An 18,233-nucleotide genomic window follows, 5' to 3' on the forward strand; every position below is an offset into this window, starting at 1 on the left:
CCACGGCAGTTTTGCTATCTTGAGCAATTCGTGGATTTGATTTGGCGTCGCTTCAAGAGAAATCTGCGCCAAAGGAGCACACCCGGACTGACAGCGACAGAAACCGTAGTTACAAAAAATCTTAATGAGCAATGACCTGTGCGCAGCGTGCGCCACCGCGCCACGTACTGGCACGCACGGGCGCACGCCGGCGGCGAGCTGGGCGCCGGGTGGCGGGCTCTCCTCAGTTTCACCGCCACTTCCGGCCGTATTCAAATGCTGGATCCGTTCCGAAACGTTTGGCCAGGGCCGATGGCGCCCAGCCGTGCCGCGCCGTGCCGACCTCGGATGAATTCGCGACCAAGCAACGGGATGAATTCCCGGCTCGGAGCACTGTGCTCTGTGTCCGTGTGCAGTGAAGTGCTCCCTACTCTGTTCTTGATAAGATGATCACGACACCACGTCGCGCCCTAAAGCGGCAGCCGTAGGCAGTCTCGCATCAGGCCGTGACGGGGAGTCAGGAGTGGACTCCTCTTCTTTTCTAGCTACTTCTTCGTCCACTTCTTGGTCCAGCTAGATCGTGCGCGCCCGTGCCGCGGTTTCTTTCGGCCGCGATCGGTGGTAGTTCGGGATGCATCAGATTGGGAGCGGGATGTACGTGTCCGGCCCGGCGCCGGACAGGAGGCGGGAGCGGCGGCTGTCGTCGGGCTCGGCCGCCACGCCGCCGTACACGGGCGGGGACGTGGCGCGGTCGGGCGAGCTCGGCCGGATGTTCGACATCGCCGCGTCGCAGGCGCCGTCGCCGGCCTCCTCGCGCCGGAGCTCCGGCCCGCTGCCCCGCCCGTCCCCGTCGCCGGCGTCCGGCCCGCTGTCGCAGCTCTCGCACCCGGGGCTCCTCGTCGGGCCGTCCCCGTCCCCGTCCCAGGCCCCGTCGCCGGGGCGCGGGTCCTCGAGGAAGGGGAGCTGGAGGCGCGGCGGCGCCGGGAAGGAGGCGGAAGCCGCGGGCGGCAGCGCGGCGGCGCGCGGGAGCGCCAGGCTCGGCGTCCCGTTCGCGTGCTACGTGCTGGTGGCCGTGGCGGCCGCGGCCGCGCTCGGCGCCGGGGCGTTCTGCCTCGTGTCGTGGCGGCGGTGGGAGGTCCTCGCCGCGGCGGGCGGCGCGGTGGCCGCCGTCGGGGCGGCGTTCGCGTGGAACGCGTGGAGGAAGGGCGCCGAGGCCGAGCGGTTCTTCCGGCGGTTCCCCGACACGGTGTTCGACGGCCACGGGGACATGCCCGTCGGCGAGCTCGTCAAGATCACCGGGGTGAGCTCTCTTTCAATCCGATCAACCATTCTCCTCGCCAAAATCAATCAGCCATTGCTGTCCTTCCTAGCTTCGTCCTTACCAAAACCTGTTACCTCACGTAGTACAACTCTGCTCATTCACGTCACTGACAAATGACAATGGCATCGACGTTCACCCAGAGCCCTTGCATGACAACTAAAAAACTGCACTCTATTGTGCTGGGAACGTGCCTAAGATCTTCTGCCGTGTCCTTGTATGCATTTTTTACAATTTTTTGTTGGTCCAAATTGTTGCTTCAACTTGGTTATGCGTCAGAGAATGTCAAAACTGATGAGTCGCATGTAGTGGTCAATGGCCTTGATTGAGGAAGCCAAGCTACCAAACCACTTTTGCTTCACCAAAGCAATGCGTCGCTAACTTGTCGTTCCTTCTTCCAACTCTCCAAGGCCCAAAGCAATGGCTCGAAACTAAAATCTGCTCAAGTATCTGGCATGCTCTGTTCTAAGTTCTAACATGGCCGGACTGACCGCCGTGCCCTGCTCCTGCAGCAAGTTACCTGCGGCCGCCACCCGCTCGCCGCCTACTTCCACGACGGCGCCGCCCGATGCGTGTTCACGTCCGTCCAGCTGTTCAAGCGCCGTCGATGGGCCGGGTGCTGCTGCCGCCGCTGGTGGCAGCTGAGACACTCCGAGGTCAGGCTCTGCTTACTGGCTGCCACCGTACGTTCAGACTTCACACGCCAGTCTTCCATTCAGTCCAGCTGATTGGCACTGCTTTGGCAGGCACGGGTGGCGAACTTCTACATTTCTGACAGGAACTCCGGCAAGAGGTTCTATGTGCGCGCCGGCGAGGGTGCTAAGATCACTCCGATGATCAAACTGAGAACTATCAGCTTTGACGGCGACGGGAAGGGCGCGTCATTGGACCTGAAGAACTGGATGGAAAGCAACGGCTTGTCCTGCGATGGCGCTGTGCGCGCCAAGGAAGGGTAAGATCCTTCGTGCACAAATAACAATGTGGGGGCAGGAATCCAAAGGACATGGTTGGGTCACAACGAATATGAAGAGATATAAGTAATTTTCACAGAATAAAGTGTTCAAGCATTGTTAGGTCTAGAATGACGTAGCTGAAGAATGTTAGGAAGTCAAATTCGTTATAATAACACTCATTAAAATAGAAAATTACGCTCGACATTGGCTTATGCTGCAAGCTTTGCTCGGCTATTAATTATGCCATAATTTGCTAACATTTAGGTAATACTGTTTACCAGTAAGTTCTCATGTATAAACAAGAAACATGTCAACTCAATGGATTACTGAAACAAGATTAGCAACAAAAGTTGATATATTTCCCAAAAGAGAACTGCAATTGACCCCAAATCACTATAAGCGCAATTCACGGCATCATGCTTTGCATAATTTTCAACAACTATAATTCTAATTTGCCTCTCAGTTGCCAAATAGCAAACCAATATGGTTCGATTCCATGTATTGAAAGTAGCATTTATAAAAGAAAAGACTATATATATTGGTTTCCTCAAATATCTCACTGAACTATGTATACCGATTTGCCATAATTTAAGCGGAGCGTCGATCATAGTTTTGCAATGGTCCAAATAGCATGTAACCTACTATAAGCTAAGAATGAAAGCTCAACCAGGAATTTATAGATGATAGAATACTGGAATTAGATAACATAGTAATCTTGTGAAACTTTACATGCATAATGTTGGTGCTGCGTTTCAAACTCGTTCAGATCACAAGAAAGCTATGCAGCCACAAGTCATGGTCATTGCATTGGCAGCTTTTCGCACTTCAAGTACAACTATTGTTCACAAAGACTGCAACATCAAAAATTGTAGGTTCATCAGAGAGGGAGACACAACAAGTGTGATAGGCGTCCTGAAGAAGCACCATGGCTGTGACATCGTCGACGCACCAGCCGGTGTGGTCACCACCGGGTGCCAGCCAATGCGGTGCATGTTCCCTGTCCTCATCGAGGGGCTTATACTAACCGGGAACGAAGACCCTGATGAGGCTGTATATATGGTCTGAACTCTAAACATATACACTGATGTAGAATACACGCGTTGTTGGGGACGAAGAGGATGTTTTTAGTACCTCTCCATTTAGGGTTTCTGATAAAAAAAATATTTATGACTTTCATAGTTGATGGAATGAAATGATGTAAATTAAAATTGTATTTGTAGGCTTGTCGGTAGTATAGGTGTGATTTCTTTTGTTTCTTCTTAAGAGGACTACTCAATTGTTTGTTGGAAAAGGCTTGATGTTATTGTGCCGCATTTCTTTTGCAATCTAGCTTGATCACTTTTCTTTTTGCAAATATTCTCCATTTGAGCCTTTTCATTTCCATTTTCCATATGTAGTTAAATGAGATTTTTCATTGTACAATTTATAGTAATACATGTTTGTATACTTAGTATATAAACGAAATAGGACATCAAAGAAGAAAAAAGTGATCCGTTGCCTCCACCATCCTAGAGACATCATGTTTGGTTAAACTATAATTTGTGCTAATGATAATAAGTGTGTGATCATCATGGGCGAGTTGATCTCCTAAAGTTTTAATAAAGGGCAGCGCCTTGCTGTAAACATGTAATTCCTGCTCAAATTGATTTGACGTGAAAGACCCTCACTGATGTGATGAACATATACCAGTTGTTTCATCTGTTGCCCCAACTCTTGCTGCGGAGTTTCATTGAGATGCCAGCTTATCTTTATAGCACCTTGATTTCTTTACATTCGCCGAACTAGGTTCTTCATACGCAAGAGCACTCCAATAATATTTAGGATAACTTTTGGCCTGAAGCCTTTTGTGTAATCAACGGCCTCCCTGTCAACGTGGTATTCCTGATGTGAAACGCACTATCAGATTGGTTTCCCCAAATATCTCACCATCCCTAGCTCCCTTTTTCGTTGGTGTTTGACATGTTTCCACCGCCTCAACCGGCAAGTGAAACGGCTCCGTAAATTTACAGTGCTAGAGGAGTTTGGAACAGGCGAACCCATGCATGCGTTCTCTACCGTTTTATTTAAGGAGGCAAAACCGCAAAAGCTATGCTCCGGTACGGTAGTCTGACGGTCATGAGGAAACTAGTGGCTGCCAGCACGAATGGCATTCTTCCGGTGGAACCAGCGCCTGTCCTGTGGTGAGCCAGGTGAAATGTTTTCCGCGCCTATTGCGCCCGCTAGAGATCCGACCGGACAGTTAAGAAGTGAAGCCTCGGGGTTTGAAGATGATGCGGTTATATATCACCTGTCCGATAAATAAAAAATACATCACCTGAACCATCTCGTGGTCTAAAACAAGAACGGCCCACGATAGCGCTTCTTCCTCCTCCGCGAGACCCGAGGTTAAGAGCATCTCCACCAGTTCTCAGTAAATATTTCTCAGTTTGTTCCAATACCATATAAAAGAATTATTGAGAGAGATACTTTTATAGTTGTCCAATAATCCCATCTCTTTATTTGAGTGGAGTTAGGGTAAAATATTGGAAAAGAACATCCATCAAGATGCTACTGAAGTATATTTTTTCCAATATTAATAGTTTATTGGAAAAAAAGATTGCTGGAGATGCTTTAACCCTTCTCCCGTCTCCGGCAACTCCACCTTTTGCCATCATTCTCCCCGCACCATCGGATCTGCTGCTACCGCCCTTAGTCTGATGAGCTCGCGCCATCTTTCGTCTGACTACCTCTGCACCACCGCTCTCCTCCATCGTCTCTGGCAGCACCTACCACCGGATTCGCCACCCTAATCTGACTTCGCCGAGGATCTCATCGAAACACCCCGTCCACAGGATATCTCCCGTCACCCGCGGTCGGGGATGCTCAGTTCCTCTATGATTGTGGCCTCACCAGTGCGACCTCCCGATCCCAACCCGAACTCCGAAGCCTCAAATCTTAACACAACGTGTGGCGAGGACGACGGCGAGCGGCGCGTTGCGCCACGAGGATGAAGAAGACCGTACATTGGACCGCAAATTGGGCTTTAATGCGCCACATCGCGTAGTTGACAAATCGATGGTTTGTAGCATGCGATGCATATCCATATCCTTTCTTCAGTGTACCGCGTGTAATGATGTTGTGTGGGCTGGCCCAAAGACAGATGTATGGGTCGCGGGCTCGCCGCCTAGGAGAACTTCCATGGTGGCCCTTCTCGGCCGTCACGTATATCAGCTGAGCCAAGAAACCCACATGCATCAGTGATAGGCTGGCGGTGAATTTCTACCTACGTATTCGACAATGACAAGAACCTAAAGTGCGCAGGCGAAGAAGTTGCCGCCAAAAAAATCACTTCGATGATCAAACACAAGATGATAAACTTTGATGGCAATAGAAAGGAGCGTCTTATGGAACTGAACTAAACTGCATATAATGGCGTGTCATGCATGCTAGTATGATCCGCGTGTAAAAGTACGATATAAGGTCCATCACACACCATTGGCACCAAATGATGGTGAAACGCGAGCAAAACGGGGGTAACGAATCCAAAAGTAGAAGCGCTGCAGGAAGTTGTACGGAATAAAGTGCTGAAAGTATTGTTAGGTCATGAATGAGATATCTGAAGAATATTAGAACACTATAAAAAATAATTTGTATCAACGTCCTATTTTTCTAGAGGCAAGTAAAAATATAACCCGCTCTTACAAATGAAGCGGGGTTACTTTAGCAGTTGACCCCCTAAAATGCATTTTTAGAGGCGGGTGATTACGTCACCCGCCCCTATAAATAGTCCCACGTAAAAAAAAATCATAACTTTTTCTTATAATCTTGGATGAAGTCAAACTTTATACTAAAATTGTAGAGATTGACGAGACCTACAATTTTGTAGTTGATAACCTTTTCATTTAAGATCATCTAATAGTCAAAAAATATTATAAGTTGTATAATAGCTATAACTATACAATATCTCGTACAAATCAAGTCATACTTTGAGATTTCCACAATCTTAACCTTTATATACACTGAAATATACTTTACATATTTTTTATCTACATTTCACAATAATCGTAGTGTAGAAGTTTTATTTTCTTATTTGTTTTGCTATATGTAAAGATTTAAATGAATTTTCGGAATAAAGTAGAAAAATATTTTTAGGGGCAGGTGATGGCGTCACCCGTCCCTAAAAATTAAGCTATCCCCCGCTCGTTCCCAATTCCACATCATTGATCCGCGCCCCCTCGCCATCTGTCAATCGCGCGCCACCGCGGCCTCTACACAAGCCGCCTACTTCCTGCTCTCTCCCTCCGATCCCCTCCTCTCTCACCGCGTCGCCCCTCCCTTCTCTTCCCCACGACCCTCCCTTCCTCCTCTCCCTCCTTCGCCGCCGTTCCCTTCCTCTCCCTCCCCTGCCGGCCTTCTGTCTCCCTCCTAGCGGAGTCAACGCGGCTCGAGGGGGGCGGCGACGGTGCGGATTGAACCGCTCCTCCCTCACCACCACCTCCCCTTCTCTCTGCCACCACCTGAAGCCACGGCGGCGCGAGAGGGACCGCGGCGGCGCTATGAGGGCTGCACGGCGCAAGGGGGACAACAGCGCGCGGGACGACTGACGCGAGGCCTCCGCGGCGCGCAGAGCTGCTGAGGCGGGGGAGCTGTTGGTGCGGGGGAGGAGTAGTGGCTCTACGCGGCATGGGGAAGAAATGGCGGCACGACGCATGAAACGAACTGGATTCCCAAATCGAGCATCCGACTCCCTGTATCATTGTGATAGTCCCTGAATCAAGCGCTATCATATACAGAACTCATTCCAATCATAATATCATAGTTATACTTCTCATAAGCTCAATCACGAGTTTAATTATTACATAAATCCATAGGATTTGTAGTATGGAATTCATTACAAGCCTCTCGGCTAGAGCAAACAAGCAGAAAACGAAAAGCAGTAGCTAGGCCTCTGGCTGTCCTTCATCTTCTGGAACCTCCTCCACAGGCAACTCGAGCGTAGCACGGGCTTCAATCTTTCCAACTGTCATCGTTGGGGTCGAACTCCGGATCGGATCCTGCATTATACCAGACTATCCCCAAGTTATGGCATAGGTTCACATCACCATCCAAATGCAAACTTTAAAGTGGACTATACTAAGGGTACAACAAAAATTCAAGGGATTAAGCTGGGGTTTCCTATGCATATTATATATATATGTATATATGTATATATATATGTATATATGTATATATATATATATATATATAATTTCTTCCAACTTCGAACTCGGACCCTTCCGGCATTCCGGACTCCCGGCCCATCACACACCTTCCAAAACCATCAAGTCGATGTGAGGACTCCCTCTCCTCGCATCTCAACTGCCTCAGGAAGGAAGTCATCTCTAGAGGGAGGTAGAAATCATGAGTATCACTAATTAACAAGAGCAACAGAAGAGTAGGAAGAGTAGGGTTGTCCATGATCGAGGACGCGGCTATACGTATAGTTTTCACACTGTAGGGGTTGTACACTTGGACCCACTCGAATCGACGCCAGCTAGGGATCAGCCGACTGAGCAACGAGACATCGGTCTACTGAAATAGGTCCAGGAGCCACGACACCATCCGACTTTCCTGAGTCTTGGGCGCATCCTCCCGCAAGAGGTCGTCCCGGAACTGTGAAGCCTCCCTTGCGTCTCGGGAAACATGAGGTCAGCACCTCCTTCCCCTGCACCGATACTCGATCCTCCTACCGGTTTGGCACCGCACTTGCTAGCCCTGGACCAGGTCCACTCTCATAATGGGTAAGTGGTGTGCACGCTTAATATAGTCCCACTAATCATAATTACTCTCACCCGGTCCTCAATTGCCGAAGCGGGCATCTTCGTCATATGCGTCTCCACCGCAATGGTCCGCAATTGCACCCATTACGGGTGCCCCAACACCTTAGCCAAGTATCCAAAAGTTGTACCCGCCACAGGTACTCTGTAGAGTGTGCCAAGATACACACCCCAAGCCCTCGATCCACGATCGAGTTAAGTTCGCCCGCTCCCAGCTAAAAGCCCTATTCACCAACTCCTGGAAAGTGTATCTCCACTCAAGCTAAGACTATCCATCCATTCCCACACATACACATGCAAAGCATAGCAAGGCATTTCATATAATATTCAAGTGTGATAGGATTGCAAGGAGTAAAGGTAAATAAATAGGCTATGCAGGTTCATCTCATAGTAATACATCATGAAGCGGTAGCACATCTAGCAAGCAATGCGTAATAGGTAATTAGATCGTAGATGAGTGTGAACCTGGCGGTTCTTCGATGTCCTCCTGGGCATCCGGATGATCCTGGCCGTTGATCAGCTCCTCTAGCTGGGTCCTATTCGTAAATACGAGTAAAAGCAAGGATCAAAATGTAAAAGTGCACAAAAGATGTCAAATAAGACCCAAATCACAACAAAACCTACTCTAATGCGTAGTTCATGATTTTAGAAGAATTATGGGACTGGTTTCATAATTTTTGGAGGTCCGGTTGATTTATTATGAACTTTCTAAGGAAAAATCTACTTCTGAAATTAATAAAAGAATTTTGGAAAAGAAAACCACTCAGCAGCGACACGTGGCAGCACCAGAGAGTGCCACGTGGCATGCTGACATCAGCAAGGGGAGCCAGTACCGGCTGACGTCAGCAGTGGCCCTGCTGACGTCAACCTTAACCGTTCAACGCTGAATGGTCAAATTTTCTAGGAATTTGGTGTAGGAGAGAATATCCTTGCATTTGATCCTAACTAAGAGCACTTACATGAAATTTTTTAAAATTCATAATTTTTTTCAACAATAACATTCTAGGTAAAATCTGGAATGTTACAGCGCAGGACAGGGAGGCGACTGTGGCAGCGGCGGCCTGATCCGGCGGCGAGCGCGCGGGCGGGTCTGGCGACGAGCGCGCGGGCAGGTAGATCAGGCGGCAAGCGCACGGGTGGATTCGTCGGCAAGTGAGCGCATGGGCAGATTCCGCGGCAAGCGCACGAGCGGCGGCGGTGGCGATGCTCTCTGTCTCCAGTGGTGCGCCTCAAGTTGGCGCGGGGAGTAGCAGTTGCCTGCGATTTTTTTATTTTTTATTTGATCTGAAGGGGTGGGTCACATCACGACCCGCACCTGAAAAACCAATTTCAAGGGATGGGTGAGGGGCTAGCCCGCCCGTGGAAATTGGTTTTTAGGGGCGGGTGCATTACTCGTCCCTGCAAACAGCATTTGTAGCTTCGAGAAGCAAGGGCGGGTACCGCACCCGCCCCTATAAATAGGTTTTTACCACCTCTAAAAACTGTTTTACAGTAGTGGAATATGTGCTTGATTAGCTTAACGTTTTCATCTAAATTTTTTGTTTGATCCGTCTTGTGTCATTGACCGGTGGGTTTTAGTCCATCCCATATGCGAGTCGGATCAGCTCTCCGTCCACAACTTAATCACGTCGATCTTTACAAATTAACGCATGACCAACTATACGTATCCGATACTTATACTAACTTTGTGCATAGCAACGCACGAGTATATTTGCCTAGTACTGAATAAGAGAATAAAATAAATGTTGCTCGGCATTGGCTTAGACCGCAAACTTTGCCAGTCTATTGGTTTGATTATGCCACATTTTCTATACTTATAAGTACTCACATGCAAAATAATAAATGTTACCTCCATTGATTGATGAGAATAATTTTTTTTTGAAAAACGCAGGAGAGCCATGTCTCATTTTATTAAGAAGAAGAAGGGGTTAAGTACCATTACAACTCACGCCACACACCCCACTGTTATAACGATTACATCCACGCTGGCGAAAATAAAAAGAAAGCGACCCAAACCAAACTCAAATAATATACAGGACTCAAATAATATACAGGGAGTGGGGCGCGGGTACGAGGCACTGCCCACGCTAGCCGTCATGCCATGGAACATACAAGTTTATAGATCTCACACAAAAGAACCCCACTAGCCCCAAATCGCTACAAGTTGTATCCATGGCCAATACGCTAATACGCCCATTTCAACTACTACACACCACCGCTGTCCAATCTGATTCTCGGATAAAGACATGCCAAATAGCGAAATGGTACGTCTTCTCCTGCCACCCCCCTGCGCTCATGGCTTCGTGTAAAAAAGACTATATTGGTTTCCTCAAATATTCCACTGGCCTTTGTAAATGATTTCCCACGATCTAATTATGCATGTGCAACGATCTCCAATTTCACAATTGTCCCAAATTACTTTGCCACCTACTACATGCTGACAACAAAAGCTCACCCAGGAATTTATAGATGATAGAAGCAAGTCAGAAACTGGATATCACAATAATCTTGTGAGACTTTTTTTTTTGCGAGTAATCTTGTGAGACTTTACATGCAAAGCATCTATTTTGCATTTCAAACTTCATTCAGAACACAAGAAAGCCATGCAGGCCACGAGCCAAGATCATTGCATTAGCATTGCTTTACCAGTCAAATAAGGCAATGTTATTCACAAAGATTGCGAGTGTCATCAGCGAACACAAATTAGGTCAGGTCATCAGGTAAGGGGACATTGCAAGTGTGTGTGATAGGGCGTCATGAAGCACGTGACCATGAGAGAACACATTAGGAAGTGGAGTGGGCCTGCCCGCAAGCCCACTTGGCCCGCTCTACCAAAAAAAAAATCTTCTGGACAATTGCGGTGTGGAGCGGCGAGACAGCCTGCTAAAGCCCGTTGGAGAACTGCTTAGGCCTGCAAAAACCTGCCAAGGCCCGCAAATAGATAGACTCTGCAGCTGGTGCGCGCTTCGCAAGCACCGGTGCATTATGCTTGCCGTCCCGAGCGCCGCCGCCGCCGCTTCCTCCTGTGTCCTGTCCGGCTGCTCGCCGTCTGCCACCACCGTGTTCTTTCTTAGCTGAAGGAGCCTTCGCCGCCTCGACTTCTCCAGCCGCGTTCGAAACACAAGCCGCAGTGGATGTCGATGACGATGCTGATGCCATTTTGGCGAAGTGGAGGAGGCATGGATGAGGGGTCGGCCGGCGATGCCAATTCCCAAGAAGCCGGGCAGTGCGACCCTGCGGGACTGCCCGCTCGGCCCAGCAGGCGCGTGTGGAAGGCATGTGATGTGGAGGAAGGAATCCAAAAGGCGTGGTTAGGTCAGAGAAAAAATTGATGTCACGTAAACAATTTATGGAGTGTGGAAGCATTGTTCGATCTGCTTGCATCATTGAAGATTATTGAAAGAAAAAAAAACCACTTGCTTTGGCTAACACTAATTAAACAAAACATACACACTAGTAAATTGTGTTTGGCTGTAGCTAGCTTACGACGGCGTAAATTGTTTAAGAGCATCTCGAGTGGATTCTCATTTCCCAATCCGATTACCATATTAAATGTGTTTGGTAAAATTTATGCTCCAACAGATCTTCTTTTAACTTTCTCTTTTTCTAACAATTATTAGAACAAAATAATAACTCACTCCAACTCTAAAATAGAGGTAAAGTTAAAACTCTCACAATACGGTAGTTATTTTGGGATAAAATTATTGAGGAACAACAAATTAACTCTCCCAATAACTATAAAAAAGAATCATTCAAACATCCCTATTAGCTGGTTATTGGAAAAGATTTATCGGGGAATTGCTGGAGACGCTCTAAGTCTCCTAGTTTAGTTATGCTGCAAACTATAAATATATTATCGTTTTGTTACAAAAAATTGTGAATCAATTTTGTGGTGTAGGAGATATCATCTTTGAAAGTTCACAAATCTTGAGCCCAAATAATAGCATGTAAAGTGACAAAAAAAAGTTTGAGATCATTGTTTAGGATAACCTCAATGCCAAATCATTGCGATTGCTATGTACACCATAGTTTCTAAGATACGGTATTCCTCACAACAATACCACTACAATCTAGTGCAGTCTCACGTGTCTAGAGGTAAGCAGCAGCAAATGAATCATCCGGCTCTGGCTCGGAACTGAAACACTCAAGCTCTATTGGTTTCCCAAATATCTCACCATCGATCCTGACATCGATCCTGACTTGCTTGTTCTCATTTCTTCGACAGTGTTCTATTCACAACTGATTTATTTGCAAACTATGTAGTGCTTGAGGAGTTTGAGGCCAGTGAACTCACGTTCCCTGCCATTTTAATGATGAAACACACGAAGGGTATGCTCTCTGATGAGATAACTCATGACTATTCACACATTACTGCCCTGTACTTTGTACTACTAGGGTATCCGGAGATGCTTTGGCAGCACATCTCAATTACACTTGCAACTGTGATTGAAAGAGGTGAGTGCCTCGATCAGGTTACTACGGTCGTCGTAGAGGGGCCAGAGGCCTACTAGTGACTGTGAGGGAGGACGTCCACTGGGCACTGGGATGGAAGGAACGGCGCAAGCAAGGCCCGGTTGTTCGGCAGGCGATCACTCCAGCTACCAATGCCGTTTGCTGAACTTTTGTGCGTGCCTGGGCAATGCTTCTGAAAGACTGAAACTAGTGTGCATTTCTATGCTGAAGAATTCTCTGTTCTAATAACAAGGTCGCCGTATCCTCCTGCAGCGAAGTCACCTGCGGCGGCCACCCTCTCGGGCTCTCGGCGCCAACTATGGTTATCGCAAGCATTCAAGCACTCCAACAGTCCGACTAATATGGCACCTGATTGTGATGGCTGTGGTTCTTGGCTTTGGCGCTTGCAAACCCGGATGACGAATCTCTATATCGGCGTGTCTCGAGTGCAAAATGAGCGACATAAATCAGAAACAACGGTTGGGTGACGAAAAATTACTTGCAGGTGCAGTAAAGTTAGGAGAGCTGCTCCCGGGCTAGGCGTGCCCTTCTTGCTGTTTTGTTTTGGTTGTTTACCTCTTATGTAATCACAATCTCGTGTGCTCTTAGCGTGAGCACGTGACGCTCCGCGATGTGTAACAAACTTTTTTCCTTCTTAATACAAAGAAGAGCAGTTCTTCTGCGTTTTCGATAAAAATGAGAAAGAATTTGATTGGAATTGCTTCCCAGTTAAAACTAGCACGCACCACCGTTCACAAAATTTGTAGGCAGGTTCATCAGGGAGGACACCCGGTGTAAGATGCGTCCTGAAGATGCACCACGCTATTTTTTTTAAAAAAAAATGGCAGCCCACCTCAACGACACTTGCAACTGTGTGTGCCTTTGGTTTCGGGACTTCCACATAGACATTGACGATGCTTCTGAAAGAGCAAAGAGCAAAGTACACTGGCGGTACTTAAATTTATCATGTTATTTGTATCATTCCGGTCCCCGAACTTGTAAAATGCATATTTGGCTTCCTAAAGTTAGCTTCGGGTGTCATTCCGGTCCTCAAATTCGCAAATTGCATATTTGGCTCACTAAACTTATCATCGAGTGTCATCCCAATCCCCGAACTTATAAATTACATAATTAAGTCCCTAAATTTATTACGACATATACACCTTCTTTCTTTCTTCTCATAAGCATGGCTCTCGCCGTTCGCCGTTGTTCGCAATACAATCTTCAAGCTCCTTCCCTATAATATCTCCCTACCGTTGTAATAAGCATTGGCGAGAGTTTCGTTCCACCTTATCATCTAACAAAATTGCTTTGATGTTGCCGGTAAACAACAATAGGCGATGGACACCTCACACTAGGTTGGCGTGGCCAATATGGTGATAGTTTGACAAATAATTTATATGGAGGAATAATTATGAATGTTTTGTCATGGTTAATTTTTAGATATATTGATGGTTAAATTAAATCATGGACCTAGATGACAGCTGGATGACAGCTGAAACTAAATTTAGGGAGTCAAATATGCAATTTGCGAGTTTGGGGATCTGAATGACACCCGAAGCAAAATTAAGGAGCCAAATCTGCATTTTACAAGTTCGGGGATCAGAATGATATGGCATGAGAAGTTTGAGGACCGCTCGTGTACTTTACTTGTTCTGAAGCATTCTCTGTTCTAACAAAAGTCGTCCTGCCCTGTCCTCCGGCCGCCACCCTATCGGCCCCAACTTGCACGACGCCGTCCACCGTCTGTTCATTTAGCTGCTCTAGCGCCGTGGATGGGTCAGTTGCTGCAAACGGTGGTGGCAACTGGAGGCACTCTGAGCTCAGAGCCAGCTCTGGTTAGTTACTGCCACAATTGAGGCACCAATTGTCCGTGAGTCACGTTCCAACAGTCCAACTGATATGGCGGCACCTGATGCGGATGGGTGTGTTTGGCATTTTGCTTTGTCAGGCAAACCATGGCCTCAACGTAAACATGTAATGGTGTGTGTTTTCTGTATCATTACAAATGATCATTTTAGGATGCTCGGTAATTAATCTAAGCAGATCATAGGACCATATACAGATCATTATACATCATAATATTTGTACAAACCAATCATAACAGTAATGAAATCCCCCACTCAACCTTCTGCTGTCGCCCCAGCGCTCGATCACCACACGCAACTGAAATGAAATGAAAGAACATTCTAAGCCTGATCATAGTACAATCACGGGAACGAAATCTGAAGATGCGCCGGCCATTGCTCTCAGTGTTTGGCCGGGGGAAGGAAGCATCCGAACATCTGCGCGCAAGAACAGGAATGTGCAGAGCTGATCAGTGATCGATCGATCGCCATGCCAGACGGTCGGTAGTCTCTGCCTCTCTGGGGTGTGAGGCATCATCACGTACCTTGGACACGAAGGGGGGCTTGTGATGATGGGAGTGCCTCGCCGCGCCGCCCTCCGGTGGCGACGGCGCGCGCGGCACGGACGGCACCGCGGTCCGGGCCACCTCCCGGTGCCGCTTCACGTTCTCGAACTGCACCGTGAACCCCTGCGCCGCCGCCGCGGCGGTCTGCTCGTCCCACACGCCGAACTTGGGCACGGCCGACGCTCGCTGCCGGTTCTGCCAAAACCAAGACGGCGGCACGTCGTCAACGATCACGCGTCTGCATGCGCGGCGAGCCGGCGACGCGCGGAAAAAGCTGATCAGTTTAGGAGTTAATACTCACCGGGGCGTTGCTCTGCGGCGAGGCGGAGCGCGCGCGCGCCGCCGGCCCGGCGTGGTGGTGGTGCCTCTGCGCATGCGAGGCGCGGTGGCCGCCGCCGCCGCCAGCCCCGTGCTCGGCCTGATGGGATTGTTGCTGGTGGTGGTGGCCGCTGTGGTGCTGGTGGTGGCCGGCATTGTACTGCTGATGGGCCGGCTCTGGGCTCGGCCGCTGGTAGTACTGCGGCGGCGGCGCGAACTTGCTCTGCTCGGCGCCCCTGCCGCCCGGGTCCGACGCCGCGCTGCTGCCGCTGTCGGTCCGCCGTTGGTGGTGCCTCTGCTGCGGCTCCCGGCGGCCGCCCGAGGTCGCCGGCCTCGACGACGACGGCGGGGGGACGCTCATCATGGGCCCCTCCTCGGGGTCGTTGGGGTTGAACGGCCGGTGCAGCGGCGGCGCGGTGGCGCCCTTGTTCTCGCGCACCTTGTCGAAGTAGACCGTGTACCCGACATTGTCCTTGTCCCAGGTGCCGAACTTGGGCACGGTCGGCCGTTTCTGCAAGTACGTACGTCCAGGAATGAACAGTCCAAAATTTTCAGTAAATATTATGGAAATGCAAATTACAACTTCAGTATTGGATCATCGATCATAACCCGTTGTTTAAATGTACTAAAAAATGCCATCAAAAGCCATTCAGATTCTAAGAAGGGTAGAAAAAGTTTCAGCAAAAGAGCTCATGACTATGGATCTATACGGGTCAACGAACTCTTCTCTTGCCGATTCAGATTTGCAGCTGGTTGGCCATTCTCTTGACCATAAGCAAAAACGACGTGCCTCCAAGTAGGAAACGGAGCCGTGTGATTGTATGCTTTACAAAAGTGATTGCGTGTTTAAACAAAAAGGATTCGCAATTCTTTGACGTGTTCAATAAAGAGGGTGTTTACATTTTTAAGACTAGAGTCGTTCTCCCTATTAGAACGTGCAGAAATCTTCAAGCAGAAGCAAATCGTTTGGGTGGCAAATCTTTTCTTGCTAGGCTGCTAGCTCATCTCAAGGAAGACGATGAACATAGATCATTACGAGTTTATGCGAAAAGCATCTAAGCATGGATCGATCATATGTGCCAATAATACATGAATACAAGATTTGGCTCAAGATCGAGAAGTGGCGATTCATACGCAAACAAAGAACAAGATCATGACTGCATCAAATAAAACGGCCGGGAGCTGGCCAAGAAGGAAGAAGCACTCACGGCCATAGGCGCGGCGAGGACCCGACCGGACGGCCGGCGGCGACGGCGAGGCCTTGGTTTGGGTCTCTAACTTCCCTCCCTTCCCCTACAGAGAGGAGAGAGAAAGAGGCAGCACCGGCAGGCTAGGGGAGAGAGAAGGCAGGTGAAAGCTAGCCAAAAATTGGCAATCCTCTAATAAAAGGAGGAGAAGCTAGCCAACTGCGGAAGAGACGAATGAAGCTGAGAAATAGTGGCAGCCCAATTCGGCCATGTTCTTTTATAGACTGGACGGGGAGGGCAAGACCACGCAGCAAGAAGGTGACGCGGTGACGTGTGTGATGCATTCCCACGGTACCCTACCTACCGAAACCGAGTCGTCTCTCCAGTCTTCTTGTTGCCTTCCTTCTTGCCCTTGCATTCTGACCTCGTCGCTGGCTTTCTCGGCTGGGAGAAACGACGTCTGGATGGTCAATGTGGGAAGAGCGAGCGTAGAGCCTTGGTGCCTTCATGACCGGGTCTCTTTCGTTGCAGTTTCTTCTCTACAACTTTGTTACGTTGCCTGGTAAGAGACAGATCGATGCGCGTGTGACATGGATGGAGGTGAGTGTGTTTTGGAGCGTGTAGATATGCACACGCTTCTGATGCCAGCTTCTTTAGTAATAAAAGAAACTCTTATGCTTTCACCGGCTCACCGCGGTTAGCCGGTGAGGAATCAGCAGGTCACATTTGAATGCTAGTGTAATAATGATTTGATTCCTGGATGCAGCAATGCAAGCACTACTTTCGAGAGGAGAGTGAAAATAGTCACATTAACAAAACATTTTTAAAATCTGAAAAACGCCAGGTAAAAAGTATATTAATCCTATAATTATATATGCGATGCAGAGCATGATGCTACCAACCATGAGATCATGTCATGTACGGAGTATAAAGGCGCGGATACAGAAAACTCCAAAGCAAGCTCCGATCAGTCAGAATGAACATGTAATCGTCGTAATTTACTTGCAGCCATGACTCAAGAATGGATGATACGGTGCGGTGTTAATTTTTGACAAGCATCATCCTATAGGAAAAATGGTTACCTTACTCATTCGTAATAAAAACATGTTGCAGCATGATTTATCGTTAAATTTTTTGGTGGGACTTGAGAGACAACACAACCATGATCCATGACATTGATGGGCATTTTTGCTTTGATTGTTTTCTAAAGTTCTAACTCGACACAACTTATCGCAATTGGCTTCTTTTGTTATTGTTTACTCGTGGGAATACCTACCACACTCTGAAATTAGGTGAAAAAAGTATATCAATAAACTGTGGAGTAATAATATATGTAGTACATAAACTGTGAATGATATAATTAACATGTTGTATATGAATGCATTCATGGAATGTGTTCCAAGTTGGATATAAAATATGGAATGCCACAAAAATATTAGTTAGATAAATGGTCTTCATCAGATCTGATGGTAGTGTGTGTGTATGTATGTATGAGTATATATATATACATATATATATATATAGGTAAAATAGTTTGTTAATGTTAAGACACGTAAAACGAGTACCAGTTTCATTTTGTACTGATATAATAATTGGAAATTCATAAGATGTTCATGCAAACTCGGATGAAGAAAATGTTTATAGGAATTAAAGCTGTAGTTCTAAATGAAAAAAAAAACTCGATCAAAGAGATAGAGATCAGACGTCCCTCTAATTTCGTCTTAAACAAGCGCACCTCAACTTTAAACCCAGACTAGGGGTTTCATTGCCGTGAGAAGATCTAAGACTTTATAATTAATATTTACTAATATACCTAAA

The 18,233-nt window shown here is 47.7% G+C and overlaps 2 protein-coding genes across 2 annotated transcripts; one reads left to right on the plus strand and one right to left on the minus strand.

Annotated features, from left to right (window-relative positions):
* The first annotated feature begins 294 nt into the window (after window positions 1-294).
* On the plus strand, window positions 295-3,579 carry LOC112889830 (uncharacterized membrane protein At1g16860-like). The gene is made up of 4 exons (XM_025956605.1): window positions 295-1,279; window positions 1,810-1,953; window positions 2,044-2,249; window positions 3,123-3,579. The coding sequence occupies exons 1-4, from the start codon at window positions 611-613 to the stop codon at window positions 3,313-3,315; spliced, it is 1,212 nt and encodes a 403-aa protein (XP_025812390.1). The 5' UTR covers window positions 295-610; the 3' UTR covers window positions 3,316-3,579.
* Window positions 3,580-14,024: 10,445 nt separating this feature from the next.
* LOC112889918 (transcription factor MafB-like) lies at window positions 14,025-16,644 on the minus strand. Its single transcript, XM_025956722.1, has 4 exons — window positions 16,437-16,644; window positions 15,212-15,739; window positions 14,890-15,096; window positions 14,025-14,782 (listed from the first exon to the last, which is right to left on the minus strand). The coding sequence occupies exons 1-4, from the start codon at window positions 16,440-16,442 to the stop codon at window positions 14,747-14,749; spliced, it is 777 nt and encodes a 258-aa protein (XP_025812507.1). The 5' UTR covers window positions 16,443-16,644; the 3' UTR covers window positions 14,025-14,746.
* Window positions 16,645-18,233: the final 1,589 nt, after the last annotated feature.

Source organism: Panicum hallii, chromosome 4 (assembly GCF_002211085.1).
Source record: "Panicum hallii strain FIL2 chromosome 4, PHallii_v3.1, whole genome shotgun sequence".
Taxonomy (NCBI): domain Eukaryota; kingdom Viridiplantae; phylum Streptophyta; class Magnoliopsida; order Poales; family Poaceae; genus Panicum; species Panicum hallii.